Source organism: Glandiceps talaboti, chromosome 4, assembly GCF_964340395.1.
Source record: "Glandiceps talaboti chromosome 4, keGlaTala1.1, whole genome shotgun sequence".
Classification (NCBI taxonomy): Eukaryota; Metazoa; Hemichordata; class Enteropneusta; family Spengelidae; genus Glandiceps; species Glandiceps talaboti.
The window spans coordinates 19309678-19332736 of NC_135552.1; the positions used below are offsets into that span (position 1 = coordinate 19309678).

General features: G+C 35.6%; 2 protein-coding genes across 2 annotated transcripts; one reads left to right on the forward strand and one right to left on the reverse strand.

The window, feature by feature from the left end:
- Positions 1–145: 145 nt before the first annotated feature.
- Positions 146–18657, reverse strand: LOC144434039 (beta-galactosidase-like). Its single transcript, XM_078122484.1, has 13 exons — positions 18567–18657; positions 16662–16828; positions 9087–9237; positions 8075–8233; positions 7740–7920; positions 6990–7048; positions 6088–6209; positions 5686–5854; positions 2894–3058; positions 2080–2184; positions 1622–1768; positions 1226–1453; positions 146–473 (listed from the first exon to the last, which is right to left on the reverse strand). Exons 1-13 carry the CDS (start codon positions 18636–18638, stop codon positions 213–215), a joined length of 1986 nt encoding a protein of 661 aa, XP_077978610.1. The 5' UTR covers positions 18639–18657; the 3' UTR covers positions 146–212.
- A 620-nt stretch (positions 18658–19277) lies between these two features.
- LOC144434274 (uncharacterized) lies at positions 19278–20348 on the forward strand. Its single transcript, XM_078122727.1, has one exon. The coding sequence runs from the start codon at positions 19278–19280 to the stop codon at positions 20346–20348; it is 1071 nt and encodes a 356-aa protein (XP_077978853.1).
- The last annotated feature ends 2711 nt before the right edge of the window (positions 20349–23059 follow it).

Sequence of the window (23059 nt, forward strand, 5' to 3'; positions counted from 1 at the left end):
ATATACATACATACATACATACATACATACATACATACATACATACATACATACATACATACATACACACACACACACACACACACACACACACACACACATACATACATACATACATAGGCTCATGATATCACAATTTGGGTACTTAAATCTGAACTGACTTTTACTTCCTGTTCCATGTTGATATTTACAATCATACGCTTCATACATGATCACTTTATCCAATAGTTGTCGTCCATCACTGTTATTGTGGAATTTATTATAGCTCTGTCTATGAATTGAAATTGACAGTCATTATCCCATAGACGGTTACCATGGTTTCCATCATCATTGCATGGTGCATTTTCCAGTTCAAAGACAGTCAGGGTATTATCTCCTGTTGTAAGTACACTGGCTGGTACATAGAGAGTTAACTGTGGTCCAACTACTGGCCAGTAACGACCCAAATTAAAACCATTTATGTATGCCTGACCCTAGTGTAAAAGAAAGTGAAACAGATAAAAATTCAGTTGTTGGAACACTATGTAACAATGATAACATTGTAGCACATTAAGTGACTTTTCAGAAATTAATAATGACCTTATGTGACCCCTACCTTTGTCCATCCTATAGTGTTATAAGGAAAGGTGTCCTTTACTGTATCAACACTAAGTGTGTGACCTGATATGACCCCTACCTTTGTCCATCCTTTAGTGTTAAGAAAAGTGTCTTGTACTGTATCAACACTAAGTGTGTGACCTGATATGACCCCTACCTTTGTCCATCCTATAGTGTTATAAGGAAAGGTGTCCTTTACTGTATCAACACTAAGTGTGTGACCTGATATGACCCTTACCTTTGTCCATCCTTTAGGGTTAAGAAAAATGTCCTGTACTGTATCAACACTAAGTGTGTGACCTGATATGACCCTTACCTTTGTCCATCCTTTAGGGTTAAGAAAAGTGTCCTGTACTGTATCAACACTAAGTGTGTGACCTGATATGACCCTTACCTTTGTCCATCCTTTAGGGTTAAGAAAAGTGTCCTGTACTGTATCAACACTAAGTATGTGACCTGATATGACCCTTACCTTTGTCCATCCTTTAGGGTTAAGAAAAGTGTCCTGTACTGTATCAACACTAAGTGTGTGACCTGATATGACCCCTACCTTTGTCCATCCTTTAGGGTTAAGAAAAGTGTCCTGTACTGTATCAACACTAAGTGTGTGACCTGATATGACCCTTACCTTTGTCCATCCTTTAGTGTTAAGAAAAGTGTCTTGTACTGTATCAACACTAAGTGTGCCAGTATAAAATGAAGGTGTCTGTAAAGTTGCTGTTTTCTTGGATTTGTACTTCAAGTTGATTTTCTTGTTGATGATGTAACTAGGGTTAATGACAGCATCCAAGTCCAATGAATAAATACTCCAGGATAGTAGTATAGCGCCCTCAATGGTGACATTACCAACAATTCCCTGAAAGGAACAGTTGTAAATTACTATAATAATACTTTCCATATTCTAATGTAAATAGTTTATCAGAAAAATAATAGGTATATTAGTAATACAAAATGTACAGACATTTCATTTAGCAGTAATACAGACACCATAATGATGGTGGTATCGGCTCTACCATCAACTCACCTTGGTGTCATTCAATACCTGTGCACTAATACGGCCTTGATTTTCCACCAAGATATCTAAAACATCCCCTTCCTTAGCTGTGATATTAAGTGAGGTTGTCACACTTGGATCATTATTGGTTTTCCTTGATATTATTCCAACTGGTTGCTGAGGGAGAAGATGAAATTATGAAAAAAATTGCAAGTGAAAAAAAAAGTCAAGATTTATATTGCTTGATAGAATTAAGATGTTGTGAAGTCTGAAAGTGTATACAGCTATTAAACATTCACAACAATTTTACAAATCTAACAATCATTATAAGTAATACTTCCTTGCTATAATATAGCTGAACATTAATTAAACCAATTTAACTTTGAAATCTCTTCACTGGTTGATGAGTACATATCCCCTTGGTTGATTGGGGTGGGGTGGGGTGGGGGTGCCCAGGGTGGTGATGGGTGGGGTGGGGGTTAACCTACCTGGTTGATGAGTACATATCCCCTATCTCTAATACCAGGGACACTAAGTACAGAGTCACTGCTATTTGTTGGTAATGTAGTTCTGTACAACATAAAACCATAATTCTGAAAATAGACAAATATATTGACAGCCAAAGATTTAACCTCTGAACCACAGGATATCCTGTCATAGTGTGGGTAATAGGAGATTACAAATAAAGTCACTGCAGGATAGGAAGTGTTGCCATCAATGCCAAGCAACATGTTTCCTTTCTGTCAGGTATAACAACAGCCAATACGGTAACGGACGCACAGATTTCACTTTTGAACTACTAAATTATCTAATACAGAATGGATTTTATTAAAATCACAACTTAATAACTATACATCCCTCAAGACCCACTTTTATGCAGTGCCATCACTTTGTAGTTTATCTAGTTTTTATAACAAATAACATATTGTTGAAGATTATCATATGGTTCACACTATGACATGATTTTGACAACATTTATAATAGCTAGGATTTTGTGTATTTCAAAAATTGAGTCAAGTCCTTGGTAACCATGACAATAATAATCTTCCAAATGATAACATGGAATTTATTAATTCAAGTAGAATCACTTGTGCTACAAAACACAAGGCCAGTAGTATTTTTCATTTCATGTATTGTCTGAAGATATACAACCCTACAAGGTTACTCTCTTCTCTTCAACAAAAATATGTCAAGTACCATTTCCATTACCTTCAAATGAGGTACATTTAATATGAAATAAAAATTATTATATATATTGAGGCATGTATCATATGATGTCATTTGATTGTATATGGTACATACCTGTTGCATATCTTCCATAGTGATTGGGTAGGTTGCCTTGATTGGTCCATACGGTGCCATTGTGTCTAGTTCATCATAAAATGATGACATTTTAGACATTGTGATCTGACCATAGGCTGATTTTGGTGTAGGTGGTGGTATAGGGTCTGGTGGTAGTTGTCTGTACTGTAAATGAAAGGAGATAAAATCATCACTTTATGTGGTGAGATTGGGTCTGGTGGTAGTTGTATGTACTGAAAATGAAAAGAGATAAAATCATCACTTTATGTGGTGAGATAGGGTCTGGTGGTAGTTGTCTGTACTGAAAATGAAAGGAGATAAAATCATCACTTTATGTGGTGAGATTGGGTCTGGTGGTAGTTGTATGTACTGAAAATGAAAAGAGATAAAATCATCACTTTATGTGGTGAGATAGGGTCTGGTGGTAGTTGTCTGTACTGAAAATGAAAGGAGATAAAATCATCACTTTATGTGGTGAGATTGGGTCTGGTGGTAGTTGTCTATACTGAAAATGAAAGGAGATAAAATCATCACTTTATGTGGTGGGCTAGGGTCTGGTGGTAGTTGTCTGTACTGAAAATGAAAAGAGATAAAATCATCACTTTATGAGGTGAGATAGGGTCTGGTGGTAGTTGTCTATACTGAAAATGAAAGGAGATAAAATCATCACTTTATGTGGTGAGATAGGGTCTGGTGGTAGTTGTCTGTACTGAAAATGAAAGGAGATAAAATCATCACTTTATGTGGTGGTATAGGGTCTGGTGGTAGTTGTCTGTACTGAAAATGAAAGGAGATAAAATCATCACTTTATGTGGTGGTATAGAGTCTGGTGGTAGTTGTCTGTACTGAAAATGAAAGGAGATAAAATCATCACTTTATGTGGAGGGATAGGGTCTGGTGGTAGTTGTCTGAACTGAAAATGAAAGGAGATAAAATCATCACTTTATGTGGTGGTATAGGGTCTGGTGGTATTTGTCTGTACTGAAAATGAAAGGAGACAAAATCATCACTTTATGTGGTGAGATAGGGTCTGGTGGTAGTTGTCTGTACTGAAAATGAAAGGAGATAAAATCATCACTTTATGTGGTGGTATAGGGTCTGGTGGTAGTTGTCTGTACTGTAAATGAAAGGAGATAAAATCATCACTTTATGTGGTGGTATAGGGTCTGGTGGTAGTTGTCTGTACTGAAAATGAAAGGAGATAAAATCATCACTTTATGTGGTGAGATAGGGTCTGGTAGTAGTTGTCTGTACTGAAAATGAAAGGAGATAAAATCATCACTTTATGTGGTGAGATTGGGTCTGGTGGTAGTTGTCTATACTGAAAATGAAAGGAGATAAAATCATCACTTTATGTGGTGAGATAGGGTCTGGTGGTAGTTGTCTGTACTGAAAATGGAATAACACTTCCATTGATTGACATTGCAAATACAAAGTTCATGATAGATTTAAAAAAAAAATAATAACATAAGAAATATTGTACTCTGTGCTGTATCGTTTAGTACACATGTTGTTATTAACACAACACAGTGTACTGTAAGTGTTCTACTTGTAGGGGATGTCAATGACTTCAAAAGTTCCTCACGATATGTACACTATTCTGTAATCTGATGATTTTTCACTGTAACTTATATCCATACAAAGACATCATGAAGAGAGAGACCGTTCCACAGCACTGTACCTAATGCTGACACATTCAGTTAAATATTGTATAGCTTCATTAATATTTTAGACTGACCAAATAACCACACGTTAGGCTCTCTGCTGCATCAAAGCAGTTGTCATAGCAACCATATCCCTGTCATTTTTCATGGTGGATTTTACAACTGTTAAAATTTTAATTATATTGTTCTCAAAATGAAATTTATGAAACTTTACAAGGTAAGTAGCCTGGAAATCCTGAGAATCAAGTGATTGATGGTATTCAATCTTTGATTTTTGTAATTTTGGCATAGAGTTAACGGTATGATTCATGATTTAATCACAAAAGCATTTTTTTTGACCAGGATTATCTTTAATCTTAGGATTAATTTTGTGAACATGGGTGTAAAGACAGAAAACATGACTCTCTCAGGATACTAACTACTATTATTAATCAAACTGAGTAGCATGATTGCAATATTAGTCCACTGCATTTTGTCTTGATCCTTGGATAAACTGAGGTGGTACATGTAATATTCAATACTATCACATGTATCATGACGATGTACATTTATAGGTATTACAGTAGCAGACTACTTATTCTGTCTAATCGCTATCTACTACTTCTGTAATCCCATCAATTTCTGACTCTAAATCTGATTATTTATCAGATTTACAAGACTTTTCAGTTTCTATTCCCTATTATCTACCCTATGTTCTGTGTATAGTTCACTTACAGATTGACTACAGCAAACCATACATGGACATGTTTCTATTACAACATCCAAACTTATTTCAAATTTGTTTTATTCAACTTTAGGCAGAATGTGTCTCTTTGACCAATTTGCTTGATATTCAGAAAAGCTTAAATCACCCCAAACTTTGCAGTATGAAAGGTTGTTCCTGTTCGAAATAATAAAAAGAAATTTGGGGGGGGGGGGGGGGAATGATGAGGGTATCACCATCTCATTTCAGTGAAATTGACAATCTTTTCTTTTCCCTTAGAGTTTAATAACATTATACTTTAGCAACCATATTAGATTCTAACATGGTCATTTTAACCGCTATTTTAAAAATTTGCATAATGTACCCCTGATTTTTGTTTTTACAAATAACTAATTGTAAATTTCTAAGTTGTAATGTACACTCACCTTACTAATTAATTGTCGTATTGTCATATATTTATCTGTTACGTCCCCAGCTTCACTCAAAGGTGCATCATAATCATAACTTGTTATCTGTGGTCTGTACTGGTTTTTTGTTTGGATGAAATCACCACCAGCCCAGAATCCAAATGATGAACCACCTTCAAACATGTACCTGTAACGCAAAACTCAATCATTATTCCATAGTCTTGTCATCTTTCAAATGGACTTCTCTAAAAAACCAAGCTATGAAAATTGATAAGTCTGTCTTTAATAGTCAGCCAGCCTACTGTACACTGAAGCACGGCATTCTGGGAAATACATAATGTTAGGGGCTTCAAACCTTTAAAAGCACACAGTGTTCATAATATTTGCTGCCATATCAAAACTATCGACATCATCACTTACATATTAACTGATGCATTCATTGCCAACATTTCATCCAAAGATTTGACAATCAGTTGTGAGTTTACAGTATGGTGAACTTCCCCCCAGTGATCCAACCACCCTGTATAAAACTCTGTATTCACCTAGCAGACAAAGAGACAAAATATTAATACGTAAATTTGGACACTTCTGAGACCATTATGGAGAAGTTGGGTCTACCATACAATTCAGTTACCATAGCAATTGGTAAGTTTATTTTGCTGACTATTAATAGCACTATTTCGAAATGTTATGCCACCTGCTGTGCGCTCACATTAGGTAAGGCTGCAGCCACTTCTGTTTTGCAGTTGTAATTGATTATGTTCACAATAGCACTTGCAGCGGCATGCAGCACGTGATCTAGTGAAAGAACTTATAAGTTCCTGTCCTAAAAAAAACGCATACCTTATCATATGTAGAGATATGTTAGTTGTATTCAGTGTTTCAAAAGGAAATAGTCTTGTGCAATATTGTGACGACGGTAATACGATTAATTCAGTCTTCTGAAAGTTCTTTCTGTGGATCACATGCCATGGCACACACTATTGTGAATGTGATCGATTATAACTCCAAAACAGAAGTTTCTGTGACCTACCAAGAGTGATTGAGCCACCACCAGCAAAACATTTCGAAATAACTCTGTTATCATATTGTCTTTGGAGAATATTTTACCACCTGTATGAGTGCACACGATAATTTGTTGTTCAATGGATGAGAGCTTTGTCTACAGATTAGTTGGGTAAGATAGATATAATACATCGGATGTAACAGCTTTCTCCACTCCAGCAGACTATACACTCTTAATCTAGTATTATATTGGGACTATTTTTCTTGAAAAATTAATAAATGCAATAATTTTGTCTTTGAATTTGATGATAACTTACCAGTGGACCATTTGGTTGATATTTTCTAAGTAAATCAAATGCCTTCTGTACATTTTCATCTGAAAATGAGACGCAGATAAATCAAACATTTCTTACAATTTTCTTCTTAGGTTTTTACCTTTCTATGACCCAGATTCATAAATGGTTATATGATACTTGTTTGGCTTATAAAATAGTTATTTGAAACTGGGATAATTATAGGGTAAACTTAGAGTGTGATATAATCAGATGCTTTGTATGAAAATGCCTGTAGAAACTATGAAACAGTCAGTTTTGATAATCATACTGGCGTGGGTATACTTAGTATATTTGTACTCATGCTTGCAGTGTTTTCTGCTGCACTTACTCTCACTACACTCGTGAAAGTACGACTGCAGAGAATGCTGTAAGCACTCGTGCAATTGATCTGAGTACGCCACACTTGTAGTCACATGTCATGGAGTTATGTCATACTACTTGACCAATAGTATTACCGGTAAGAACTGATATTGTTCAACTAACTCACAGTCCAAAAGTAAAAAAAGGTTGTGCACAAATCTGTGTGTTTGGCCATTCTACAAAGTTATCAATCATGTCATGAACACCTTTTAATTATCAGATATATAATACAAAGTTACCATACAACGACAGAATAAACTTTTTTTCATTTTTCTCATTTACAATATCTGAAAACTAGAATCTAACAGAAAAACAAACAACAAAGCCATCAAACTTGGTTACTAATCTGACTGAAAATCGAAGCATGCTTACTTATTCCAAAGTCTACAGTAGTGAATAAATTCTGTATAGTTCCACATTTCATGTCACTATCACGATCTCCATCCACGGTGAACAAGACAACATCGTTACCCACATGGTCAATCACTTTGTTTCTCAATTGTCGAAGATAATCATAATCACAGGCACCATAGCTACCATATTCATTCTCCACCTGGGAATGTCAATAATATGCAAATTAGATGTAAGTTTTATAATACAATTAAATAATCATTTAATCACCACCCATAAGTACTGCCAGAGAAAAAAACAACTTATCGCCTACATGTTTGATAATGTGATATATTGATAGAGATATTGTTACTTACTTGGATAGATATAACAGGTCCACCATTAATATAGAGATATGGTTTGATTACTTCAAGTAACACGTCCATCCACTTTAAAACTGGATTAAGATAATCTGGATCAGATGTTCTCATTCTGATATTGGGTTTGTTTCTTAGCAACCATGAAGGTAAACCACCCTTTGGGTAAGAGAATTCAATGATGTCAATTGCTCAGATTTGAATCTTTTCAATTAATATTTTGTCAAAGCCATGACACGGGAATAGTAGAGCATGCTAAGTCATTTAATGATTACATTATTAGACTACTTGGATAGTTTTTTTGTATCTCATAGAGTCTATTTCCTTTTCTGATTTCTGAATGCTTAGCATCTGACCAAAACATAGCGAGATCATCAGTGGCATACGGAAATGCATGGATGATAAAACAACATAGCAATGTAACAATATTGATTATTCCACACACATACATGCACATGCAAACGCACACGCACACACAGACAGACAGACAGACAGACAGACAGACAGACAGACAGACAGACAGACAAACAGACACACATGTCTAGCAAGAACACATTTATACAACAAATGCAGGATTTATACCCTTGTCATTGTACACCATGACAACAATGTGTCTACATTGTTTGTATACTGAGGTATTTAAAATATATACCGGTAGTCTAACTATTCACAAACACCATTACTCTTCCCTTGTGATGTTAACAACGTATGTCTATGTCTACTGGTTGAACAAGGAAAAATTTGGGTAAAAACACTCCAAATTATTATTATGTAATCATACCTAGAAACAACATAATGTGTAATTTAAAAAAAAAGAACTTATTTATGAGTTTATGTGGCAACTTGTTCAATAGTTAAAAATAGTCCAATGTAGCGCAACTGTATAGTTTATATGTCATAAATGTGTCAAACTTGTCCAATGGTTAATAAATTAACTTGAGGAAGAACACACAAAAAACTGTAGCTTAATATTGTACAATTCTGCAGAATTTGATCATAAAATAACACTCACCATATCCCATTCTGCATCTATATATGGCCCAATCCTTGCAATGACTACCAGTCCTGTGTCATTAGCAGTTTGTAGAAATGATGGCAAGTTAGCTTCATCTTTAAAATTAAACTGTCCTGGCTTGGGTTCATGAATGTTCCAAGGTACATATCTATGGTATAAAAATACAAGACAGTTTATAAGTACTCTCCTGATGTAATGAAAATCACAACTCCAAACAACTCACAATCTGTGAATTTAAAATGGTATCAAGATGGTCACAAGACCAATAAAGTATGCTCTCAAGAAATTACTTTTCATGTTATCCATATTATCACCATTTTCTTGCCAAGGGTCAGTCTTGGGATGGGGGGGAGGGGGGGGGGGGAGGAAGTACAAATAATCAATATTATGTACACTGAATCAACAGTGTCATTATATTTACATTAGTTTTATGTAATTTCTACATATTACATTATGTGTTGTTACTTTGTTGCTTTACTTCTATGGTTTATTTATATCTAATAAACATGGTCATCGTGTTGTTACTTTGTTGCTTTACTTCTATGGTTTATTTATATCTAATAAACATGGTCATCGTGTTGTTACTTTGTTGCTTTACTTCTATGGTTTATTTATATCTAATAAACATGGTCATCGTGTTGTTACTTTGTTGCTTTACTTCTATGGTTTATTTATATCTAATAAACATGGTCATCGTGTTGTTACTTTGTTGCTTTACTTCTATGGTTTATTTATATCTAATAAACATGGTCATCGTGTTGTTACTTTGTTGCTTTACTTCCATGATTTATTTATATCTAATAAACATGGTCATCGTGTTGTTACTTTGTTGCTTTACTTCTATGGTTTATTCATATCTAATAAACATGGTCATCGTGTTGTTACTTTGTTGCTTTACTTCTATGGTTTATTTATATCTAATAAACATGGTCATCGTGTTGTTACTTTGTTGCTTTACTTCTATGGTTTATTTACATCTAATAAACATGGTCATCGTGTTGTTACTTTGTTGCTTTACTTCCATGATTTATTTATATCTAATAAACATGGTCATCGTGTTGTTACTTTGTTGCTTTACTTCTATGGTTTATTTATATCTAATAAACATGGCCACCGTGTTGTTACTTTGTTGCTTTACTTCCATGGTTTATTTATATCTAATAAACATGGTCACCGTGTTGTTACTTTGTTGCTTTACTTCTATGGTTTATTTATATCTAATAAACATGGTCGTGTTGTTACTTTGTGTTGCTTTACAACATTGGAATTGAATTTCTCACCAAATGTGTTACTAGACTTTTACAATTTAACTCCATGGCTACTTAAAATTTAAACTGAATTAACGTTCCAATGAATAACAATTCTGATGAAGACACCTCTGCTTACGATACATTGCTTTCCAAATGAGTGGAAATGAAATTCACTCACAACAGTATGTGATTTTATCAGTGTAAAGTGATTTCCTTAAAAGTACAATTTAGTATAGTAACTGCTCGAACAGAATATCAATCAGCTCAGTATGCTTACTTCAACCACTCCCCCTCCCCCTCCCCTCCCTCATACTAAACTCTCTCCTCCTTACCCCTCAAGCAGTCAAACCAACTATCATAAAAACAATTGAAACATCTCATCTTTCTTTGACATCACAAATTAGTTTGCTCCAATCACGAAAAATAAATAACTTGATGTACAGAAGATACATCATAGTAGTTTTATCTATTTGTACTCACTCAGTCTGGTAATTGTATACTTAGATAATAGTCATAACTATGATGTAGATTTATCTGGTTGCCATAGTAACTACTGAACCAATGTGTATACTTTGACATTTACAGTGAACTGTACTTTGATATTTGAAGGTAAACAAGTCATAGCATTATCTTGTTGCCATGGTAATAGCATACTTTGTTATTTTCAACACTGACTACTGGTGATTTGTCTAGTTGCTTTGGTAACTGTAAAGTAATATTTACAGCCTTGACATTATTTGTGATTTATCTGGTTGCCATGGTAATTACACTTTGTGCTATGTATAGCTTTATATGTGTACCTTTGTGTTTGTTGCTACCTTGTTTGATTGCCATGGACATTGTATACTTTGATATTGATAGTTCTGACCATCATATCGATATACTACATGCTTTGAAATGACGCGTGTTATTGCTCCTTATCTGTCTTCATTCAGAGTTTAAGAGAGGACATGGCCTTTTACTGATAGTGACAAAATTGTTATGGTGCAAGTATTTTCTAGTTGAATGTTGAAGCAAAATATTGAGGAATAATAGTAACCACTGTAGCTGAACATAATGTAATTTGTGAACAACCAACTGGGGATGGAACTAAATATGATTTTGATGGTTTTGGCTCATACACAAAAGAACCAATCACAGAGACATATGCTTGCTGTCACGACCCAGGGGATGTAAATGACCACAAAATAAATCTTGCATTTTCTCTTTGAATGCTTACAACTTGGCTTATGTGTAATTAAAACAGTTACTTACAGCCACAAAACAAATCCTGTATTTTCTGCTTAATGTGTACAACTTGGCTTGCATGATGATGTAATTCAAATATTTACTTCCGAACACAAAATAAATCAATTCTTGTATTTTTTGTTTAAATGTCTATAACTTGCCTTGTGTATAGTTTAAATATTTATGGAAGGCCACTAGATAAATCCTGTATTTTGTTTGAATGCTTACAATTTGGCTTGCATATAATTAAAACATTTACTTATGACCACACAATATTCCTGTATTTTCTGTCTGAATGCTTACAACATGCCTTGCATCAGTGTAGATAAAACATTTACTTATGACCTGTATTTTCTGTCTGAATGCTTACAACTTGGCTTGTGCGCAGTTAAAACATTTACTTGTGACCTGTATTTTCTGTCTGAATGCTTACAACTTGGCTTGTGCGCAGTTAAAACATTTACTTGTGACCTGTATTTTCTGTCTGAATGCTTACAACTTGGCTTGCGCGCAGTTAAAATATTTACTTGTGACCTGTATTTTCTGTCTGAATGCTTACAACTTGGCTTGTTTGTAGTTAAAACATTTATATTCTATAACTGACGAAAACCTTAAACAGACATCGTGCGCTTAAATTTCGTTTTTATCCTTGACTCTATAAAGGGTTAAACAGTGAATGTTTGCACCTACAAATTACCAAAATGTCTTCTAACTCATTACCTTATGTGATTTCCTCACGAACTAAATACAGACTAAAGGCTTGTTATTTTGCTTTACAGTAGAGTTCACATATCTAATTGAATTATGTCCTACATGGATTTGTTATAATACGCCTACTTGGATCTAATCGTTGAACGCAGGAAGAGAACGGGTGTATGTAAATTAGTTTCATTTATCTATCGGATATAGTAACAGGTCAAAGAATACATACAGAGTTTTAGCAAATTCAATCAGTATAGTAGACAAGTATTGGATTTGGAAAGACAGATTATGCCTGGTTTCCATGGTAATATATCAACGGAAACACATTTGTCTAAAAATCACGTTTCAATACAGTGATCAGAGTTATTGTTCATAAAACTGGATAACTGGATAGGGAAGCCGATTTATGGAAAATCTCCTTAAGGTCTAATATATCTGATAAATGTAGATGGTTTTTAAAATATACAATAGTCAGAGTTTGCAGTTGAAGATATAACATGATTCAATACTTGCTCAATAATCTCCAGAAGCATAGAAATTGTAATTTAGACTCATAAAAGGATATTACATGCTGTAATATGACACTTGCTTCAACTGTGTTTGAAAAGAAATGTTTCACTGCTGCTCTACATATAAAGCAATATAATTTAATGTGAAAAATGCCAACATAAATCTTCAGGTTATATTGAGTCATATTCAAAGAACTAATTCAAAATAATTTCTGAGTGACTGCATTTTACTGAATAACGATTTATGACTGTAGGTCGATTCCATCACTCAGCACGCGAGTCTGTAGTTGCGAGTAGTAATTTAATAATAGATATACATTCAAATTCATTCTTTCACAAGACGTGTAAATCTTACTACTGTTTTTTCTACAATACAATGATATGGACCATTACCTATGCCATTAGTCAGAATACACCTAGTTAAGGGATGTAAAGCTAGCTAAGCATATGCGAGGCTTAAGTTATTAAAGGACTGTAGTCCAATCTAAATAAAATCTGGTGTACTGGTCGGCTGCTTCTTCAGTCTGAACTATATTCATTTTCACCTTGTATCGACATTTGTTTTATATGTTCACATTTGCATCTTGGTCTCTGCCCTGTAACCATGCAGTCAGGTCTAGTGGCAGTGATCATGACCTCTACATCTAATACAAAGTACCGTTGTAAACAAAACATGAAGATAACAGTGAATAAATAGCTGACCACTACATCAGGTAGGAGTTTTAATAGTCATACATCATCGTAATTCATAGCCTCTTTTACAGCACCATACATAAATTCAAAGCTCTGGTTTTGTGAGAATGTATAGTCATACATCTATAGTGTGATCATGAGGTATGTCTACTATAAAAAAAAACTGAATATGTGTTACATAAAATTACAAACTTAATGTCTTTTCCTAAACAGTGCAATTGTGCCATATTGGTTCATACCATAACAAAGTAATATACATTATAGTATACATGCAAACAAGATGTGTAAACTGTATGGCATTCTAACCAGCTGTGTACATTTCATACTTACATTTATATGGCATTCAAACCAGCTGTATACATTTCATACTTCCACTTGTACAGCATTCAAACCAGCTGTGTACATTACATACTTCCACTTGTACAGCATTCAAACCAGCTGTGTACATTTCATACTTACATTTATATGGCATTCAAACCAGCTGCGTACATTTCATACTTCCACTTGTACAGCATTCAAACCAGCTGTGTACATTACATACTTACATTTATATGGCATTCAAACCAGCTGTATACATTTCATACTTCCACTTGTACAGCATTCAAACCAGCTGTGTACATTACATACTTACATTTATATGGCATTCAAACCAGCTGTGTACATTTCATACTTCCACTTGTACAGCATTCAAACCAGCTGTGTACATTTCATACTTACATTTGTATCATGGCATTCAAACCAGCTGTGTACATTTCATACTTACATTTATATGGCATTCAAACCAGCTGTGTACATTTCATACTTACATTTGTATCATGGCATTCAAACCAGCTGTGTACATTTCATACTTACATTTATATGGCATTCAAACCAGCTGTGTACATTTCATACTTCCACTTGTACAGCATTCAAACCAGCTGTGTACATTACATACTTACATTTATATGGCATTCAAACCAGCTGTGTACATTTCATACTTCCACTTGTACAGCATTCAAACCAGCTGTGTACATTACATACTTACATTTATATGGCATTCAAACCAGCTGTGTACATTTCATACTTCCACTTGTACAGCATTCAAACCAGTTGTGTACATTTCATACTTACATTTGTATCATGGCATTCAAACCAGCTGTGTACATTTCATACTTACATTTATATGGCATTCAAACCAGCTGTGTACATTTCATACTTACATTTGTATCATGGCATTCAAACCAGCTGTGTACATTTCATACTTACATTTATATGGCATTCAAACCAGCTGTGTACATTTCATACTTCCACTTGTACAGCATTCAAACCAGCTGTGTACATTACATACTTACATTTATATGGCATTCAAACCAGCTGTGTACATTTCATACTTCCACTTGTACAGCATTCAAACCAGCTGTGTACATTACATACTTCCACTTGTACAGCATTCAAACCAGCTGTGTACATTACATACTTACATTTATATGGCATTCAAACCAGCTGTGTACATTTCATACTTCCACTTGTACAGCATTCAAACCAGCTGTGTACATTACATACTTACATTTATATGGCATTCAAACCAGCTGTATACATTTCATACTTACATTTGTACAGCATTCAAACCAGCTGTGTACATTTCATATTTACATTTGTATGGCATTCAAACCAGCTGTGTACATTTCATACTTACATTTGTATGGCATTCAAACCAGCTGTATACATTTCATACTTTCATTTGTATCATGGCATTCAAACCAGCTGTATACATTTCATACTTACATTTGTATGGCATTCAAACCAGCTGTGTACATTTCATACTTACATTTGTATGGCATTCAAACCAGCTGTGTACATTTCATACTGACATTTGTAAGGCATTCAAATCAGCTGTGCACATTTCATATAATCAATTAGTATGGCATTCAAACCAGCTGTGTACATTTCATATAATCAATTAGTATGGGTATCAAACTAGCTGTGTACATTTCATATTTACATTTGTATAGCATTCAAACCAGCTGTGTACATTTCATACTTACATTTGTATGGCATTCAAACCAGTTGTGTACATTTCATACTTACATTTGTATGGCATTCAAACCAGCTGTATGCATTTCTTACTTACATTTGTATGGCATTCAAATCAGCTGTGTACATTTCATCTTACATTTGTACATGGCATTTAAGCAAGATGTGTACATTCATACTTCCATTTGTACAGCATTCAAACCAGCTTTGTACATTCATACTTCCATTTGTACAGCATTCAAACCAGCTTTGTACATTCATACTTACATTTGTATGGCATTCAAACATGCTGTGTACATTTCATCTTACATTTGTATGGCATTCAAACCAGCTATGTACATTTCATCTTACATTTGTATGGCATTCAAACCAGCTGTGTACATTTCATACTTACATTTGTATAGCATTCAAACCAGCTGTGTACATTTCATACTTACATTTGTATCATGGCATTCAAACCAGCTGTGTACATTTCATACTTACATTTGTATAGCATTCAAACCAGCTGTGTACATTTCATACTTACATTTGTATGGCATTCAAACCAGCTGTGTACATTTCATATTTACATTTGTATCATGGCATTCAAACCAGCTGTATACATTTCATACTTACATTTGTATGGCATTCAAACCAGCTGTGTACATTTCATACTTACATTTGTATGGCATTCAAACCAGTTGTGTACATTTCATACTTACATTTGTATCATGGCATTCAAACCAGCTGTATACATTTCATACTTACATTTGTATCATGGCATTCAAACCAGCTGTATACATTCATACTTACATTTGTATGGCATTCAAACCAGCTGTGTACATTTCATACTTACATTTGTATGGCATTCAAACCAGCTATGTACATTTCATCTTACATTTGTATGGCATTCAAACCAGCTGTGTACATTTCATACTTACATTTGTACAGCATTCAAACCAGCTGTGTACATTTCATACTTACATTTGTATGGCATTCAAACCAGTTGTGTACATTTCATACTTACATTTGTATGGCATTCAAACCAGCTGTGTACATTACATACTTACATTTGTATGGCATTCAAACCAGCTGTGTACATTGCATACTTACATTTGTATGGCATTCAAACCAGCTGTGTACATTTCATACTTACATTTGTATGGCACTCAAACCAGCTGTGTACATTTCATACTTACATTTGTATGGCATTCAAACCAGCTGTATACATTTTCTTGAGTCTATCTTGCCAATAGTACTGAGGTATTCTAGCATAGTGAATGCTGCCTGATATGTAACGAAATGGCTCACCATCTTTCAAAAAACAGTTGTTCTCGTAGTCAATGGTGAATGACCTTCCAGTCACCTTGAAGAAAAATAAGGAAAGTTTAATTACCCTGGAAAGAATTTTTTTCTGTATTATACTAATGTGTATTGTTAAAGTAGGATGTAAAGGGCAATTGATGTGTCTATGGTTTTTATGAAAATGTACTGTAGAAAGAATTGACACTTTTGTTAAACATTTAACTTTTTATGGAGTCATAATTTACAGCCAAATATCAGGGTATACACACACACACACACACACACACACACACACACACACACATCATATTATGGTACAATCATTCTTCAATCATTTTTTCTACATTGTGTGAAACATCATTTATGTTGCTATATTTAAACTTGTTTGTCTCTATGACATTTGAAGTAACATTTTCATCATGAAATGATGGAAAGACATGCTGATCGTTTAAAAGTGAATGTGTATTCTATAGAACAAAGACTAAACACTATCTATGATGTAATTGGGTATTAGTTCATCCAATACTCAGATGAAAAAAGCTGCATCTATTTGTATCATAATTTTGCTTGTACCAGTCTTGTGTAATATGTTGACCAGGTTGGATTTTAGGCTATAAATATTTCAACAACTAAATGTGTACGTGCATGGAACAAGACAAAACTTACAAAGCTAAATCCAAGTAATAAAACAATTATTCTCCCACTGCATGGTAAAAAAACGTATGCCAATTAAAAAAAAAAAATTTACATAATTTTCTTTGCCTAAATGTTAAATGCTAACACCGTAACCAGATATTGACTGTTGTGTACCTCCACATCCTGGATACTTAAGGTTAGGATGTCATGAGTTTGATCATGTGACCGACATCATATGAGGAGAGAAACAGGAAGTTAGACAATGGCCATGGTATGTGGATCTACATTATAATTTAGTTTAAATGTATGTCAGTTTCATATCAATGTTGAAGTGGCCATATGGATGAGGATTGGGTATTTACTTTGGATTTTTAATTCATGAAACAATTTTATCATGGCTTCCTACTTGCAAAATCAATGTGAAACAACTTGGACAAAGTCTGTGTTTGTGACTCAATATATTGCAAAAAGCAAAAATAAAATGTTTAAAACTTAGTTTGCTATTGTATGCACAACAACAAACATTTTACACATCGTTTGCAATTTATTGAGTTACAAACACAGACTTGGCATATGTTGTTTCACATTGATTTTTCAAGTAGGAAGCCAAAATATAAAAATAACTGTTTTATAAGTTAATACTGTAATCCAAAATAAATACTCAATCCTCATCTATGTAGCCACTTTGAAATCTTAGAAAATCATCATTTGTTAAAAAAAAGGTAATACCATCTATCTAGCTAGTAATATCCTTCTTGCCGACTGAGTAAGTCAGGACTTGATTCTGACACTGTCCCTTTGGACAGATGCCTCGATTTCTATACCTCTATCCTTGAATTGTATCAGCTATATTTTAAAACTCTACAGTTGTACCACTACCCCCTATAGTCTTCCAAGTTCCAAACTCTGATCCAAATGAGTTGACTAGCAACCACCTATATGGCTTTCTAGAAATCTATGCTCAGTTTTATCACTTGTCCTTTACAGTGCATAGATAATATTTATGCACTGTAATATAGGAGTTGTTGAGGCGACTAGCAAATGCTTCAAACATTAGCGTTGACGCGTGACCTGAGGTAACCTCTCTCAGAATGGACCCTCGATCGCCGTCGGCCGTCTCTGTTGCTTTGCGATATCAGGACCGTTATTACGATAACAATTACCTTATTTACGTAGACTATGGAGACGAAACCAATAACACACTGCAGTAAAGCCAACAGTTTCCAGACACCCATCTTACTGCTCCAGACAGCAATAACACTACGAATTAACAGTGACTGGGTCATGTGTTCTGGTCACCTGACCAGTGACCCCGTCACTGACCCCGGAAGCATGCTTTGGAGAAAGTAATAATACGGGAGTATGTGAACCACGGCCGCGGCTCGAAAACAGCAAATTGTCGCCTGATTTACCATGGTCTTATTCAGCACAGGATAATAAGAGTTTTTACAACATCTGTATAACCCCGACTAGCTACGAGCAGGTATCTGTACGAATTGATCCGTTGATTTTATTGTTGTGTTGTCTAGAGCTTCTTCACTTCAGTGCATACATCCACAACTCTGGTATTGGTACGTACCTATACTAGTGAGAGCTCAACGTGGAACACAAACCAACAGCCGACAAGTTTTAGAACTTTGGATTTGAGAACGGGAATGTGAATGGGTTTCCTCGTTACTCAGTACGTCTGTCATTGCCATTCAGCTGGTTGTGACGGCAACTAAGCTCCGTATACATTTGGTCATCAAACTACATCCGGTTTTTTTTTCTACCACTACCACTGCTACATCGTAACACTGCTACATTTGCTGGACTTGACATTGTATGTGCCTAAGTTACGTGTATATACTTTCTCGCACAGTTTAATCTTCAAGATGGAGACTGTTTTCGACAGCAAAGCTATCGAAATACCAAGACGAAATGATATGACATCTGTTCTGTTCGATGACCAGTTTAAGAATCAACATCCAGTCATTCTTACTAATTTAATTTCGACGTGGTTGCCAGTGCTGTCATGGACTCCCGCTTACCTTGAAAACGCACTGAAAATGGCAGATGATTGGCTAAAAGTCTTTGTCGCCCACGACAACCAACATTTCGTTAATCACCCAGAAGTAACAGAACTTATTTCTATGGAAACCAGTGACTTTTTCGAACGTGTTTTCGGAACAGTGGGTTCTCCTGACTCGGAAAATGGAGAAAATCTAACAAAGAAGAGGTTTTATTTAAGAACGCATTCAATGCCGTCAACGTTATATAAGGATGTAGTTCTTCAAAGCCAAGTGGAAACGTTAGTTGGAAGTTTGTACACGTCACCTCCAAGTAAGTTAAACCAACCAGACGATACCGTTTCCCGTGCCGAGATTGGTCCTATCCCTACAGTTGAAACACACAAATCAAGACGCTTGGAAGTGGGATCTTTGGAATGTACGAATGGAAAGTTGGATACGGGAGTGAGAGCAAATAATGATGGAAATGGGTCTGCCCACGGTGATGGGCCTGAGAATGAACCTATCGGTGTTACAGGACAAAACTATCCGTTTTGCAAACAAAGCACAATGCAGTTATGGATCGGTACAGAGGGCAATGTTACACCTTTACACTATGACAGAAATCATGGTTTATTGGCTGAGATTGTTGGTCGTAAAGAACTCATTTTATTTTCACCAGAAGATACGTCACACCTGTATCCATATCCTAGCTACTCCGAACGCGCCCATACTAGTCGAGTCAATCTGAGAGATTTGAAACACGAAGACTACGGTGACAGATTTCCCAGATTGTGTGATGCACAGAGATATCATTGTATTTTACAGCCTGGTGAATTACTATACATACCGCCATTTTGGTGGCATGATGTGACATCATTGGATGATTGTGTATCTATTACGTTACCATGGGATCTGGACATCAGTGACCCTATACCAGCTGCCATGTTACTGTAAGGGGTACTGATCCTATACCCCTGCCGTGTTACTATAAGGGTACTGATCCTATACCCCTGCCGTGTTACTGTAAGGGGTACTGATCCTATACCCATGCCGTGTTACTATAAGGGTACTGATCCTATACCCATGCCGTGGTACTGTAAGGGTACTGATCCTATACCCCTGCCGTGGTACTGTAAGGGGTACTGATCCTATACCCCTGCCATGTTACTGTAAGGGTACTGATCCTATACCCCTGCCATGTTACTGTAAGGGGTACTGATCCTATACCCCTGCCGTGTTACTGTAAGGGTACTGATCCTATACCCATGCCGTGTTACTGTAAGGGGTACTGATCCTATACCCATGCCGTGTTACTATAAGGGTACTGATCCTATACCCATGCCGTGTTACTGTAAGGGGTACTGATCCTATACCCATGCCGTGTTACTGTTAAGATACTACTGATAACAGAGTTCGTTTTAGAGAACAGTGTGTTCTGAAATACAGTCGTCTATTTATGGAAGATGAACAGATGAATATATGCATAGTATTATCACTACACTACCATGCACAGTAGCATAGTCCAGAAGAATACCAAAAGAATTTATCAGAAGTTTGCTTGTTGTTAACTCTTAAAAGTAGACTAAAAAAAGAACTATAGTCTGTAGTCAATTCTTGAACATTTTGTAGTAATTATTTTCATTGTCAGTTCAGTGTTTTGTAGACATCATATGTGCCAAAGTACACTGAATAAATCGCATATCACAATGTTCGATGCCCCTTTTAATATAGCAGCACACATTCAGATTGTTATCTGCCTAGTTAGGGAATGCCCCATCACTTTGTCATGAATTTGTAATTATACCGTGTTTGGGATCAGACGTGACGCTGTTTATACATGTCGCCAAACACCAAGTTAGAGAAATGAATATGATTCACATGGGTGTCAAGACAATATGTACACTAATACCGCATTGTCTGGAGATGTCATTCAAGTTAAAGTTTAGTTTCCTTCGTTTCATTTCTATGACGCTTACAAATTATGCATGACCTAAGCTCATCTCACAATTTCATTATTGTAACGACCATAGCGTCGCAGATTCAGGACTTGGCTTTTGACCATCGAGCTGTGAGCATCTGAGTCAACTCCTGGCCCTGGCCTTGGAGTGAGGCCGCGAGGGCTTTGATAAATAAAAGTCTATGTTCCAGTTTATACCACATACATCGTCTCGTATGCAGTTTATCTCACAACAACAACATTCATACTGACTGACCAAAAGGAAGATTTGATAACTTCTTCCAAGTTTCAATGTACTGCGGCTGAATCAGAGAGGTTAATCATAATGATACAGGAAGGGATCAGCATTACTAAGACACTTATTTATAAACATAACAATCTACACTAATTTGTAAAGATCTTAATAGATCCACAAGCTTGTTTCATGATATATATACTAGCATATAAAGGTTATTTTATCACAAGTACAGTTTAACATGGCGACAGATGCAAACCAAGCTTTCGCTCAAGATTCAAACTTGCCACAGTACATAAAGATAATATTGACCACAAATTAGCAGATATCAATGTCTTTTTAGTGAATATATCTTTTGGTTATTTTATGAAATAAATATCCCAGTTCCAGCTAGTGCAAGTAGAATGCGGATTCTTTAAATTCAGTGAGTGGCAAGGATATATACTTGGCGATGACAAATGTTCAAGCACTTAGGTAGGCTGGTCGTTCCTTAAACTTGGATCTCAGGTGTTCTTGTGTACACATGGGCTTGGCTCCTGATTTAATCTGATCGAACTTTTCCGTCACCAGGGGCACAATTCTCATTTCATTTACATTTTAGTTTCTGAATTAACAAAGTCATTATGAAATCGATACACATTGCTTAGAGTGTACAGGTGTAGTGCAGCTACTCTTTGGAATACGAGGGAATTAGAGTCTTATTTTAAACAGGGGATATTTAAAAAGTAAGACAATCTCAATTTAGGTTACTGACGTAGGTTGTGTTTGGACTGACAGAAGACAGCATAATCACTTCCGCGATCATAGGTAGTGATTTTTAACTCCAACCATTATCATGATTACTTTTTGAATTCAGTGGAGGACACAAACACACACACATTCAACTCTGATAAACATTTTCACGCACACGTAAACGATTCTAAAGATGTTCCAATGAAAAGACAGTACGATGGTCGTAAGTGTCTACTTTACATGGTATTTCAATTCATCCATGTTATTGACAACGTCACAATGTAAAATCACCCCTTGCGTTTTATTGGAGTGGTTTTACCGAAGTCCGAAGAGCTATCAGTAAAAGAGCTACGCACCGATGTCTGAGTAAGTGCTACATGTTACCCAGTCGTAATATACTTTCACCGTTCATAAGTGAGATAGCAGATACTCCATGCACGACTTAGTCGACACACAGTCAAGTATATCCCCGGTTTCAATGCATAACAAATGTCGACGCAATTACTTTATAGTCGAAGGAATATGACTGGTTATGCCACGAACTGTTCCGTAAATTGTTCTACCACCAATGACAGTATTGGAGGATTTCCAATGTCGTACCCGTTCATGGATGCCTCAACTATTATCTACAGTGTCATCGGCGTGACTGGTATCCTGGGCAACGGTCTGGTTGTCTTCATCTTCAGAAGATACCGTAAGAAATTTGGCAGTGTAACTCACTACTTTATTTTACACCAATCT

What these genes read in the sequence shown, in the direction of transcription:
- LOC144434039 (XM_078122484.1), bottom strand. Translation starts at nt 18,638, where the DNA reads ATGGGTGTCTGGAAACTGTTGGCTTTACTGCAGTGTGTTATTGGTTTC. An exon ending in CTATGGAAGATATGCAACAG is followed by an intron (nt 2,185 to 2,893) that starts GTATGTACCATA and finishes GTCTATTTTCAG; the next exon opens with AATTATGGTTTTATGTTGTA. An exon ending in GATATGTACTCATCAACCAG is followed by an intron (nt 1,769 to 2,079) that starts GTAGGTTAACCC and finishes CTTCTCCCTCAG; the next exon opens with CAACCAGTTGGAATAATATC.
- LOC144434274 (XM_078122727.1), top strand. Translation starts at nt 19,278, where the DNA reads ATGGAGACTGTTTTCGACAGCAAAGCTATCGAAATACCAAGACGAAAT.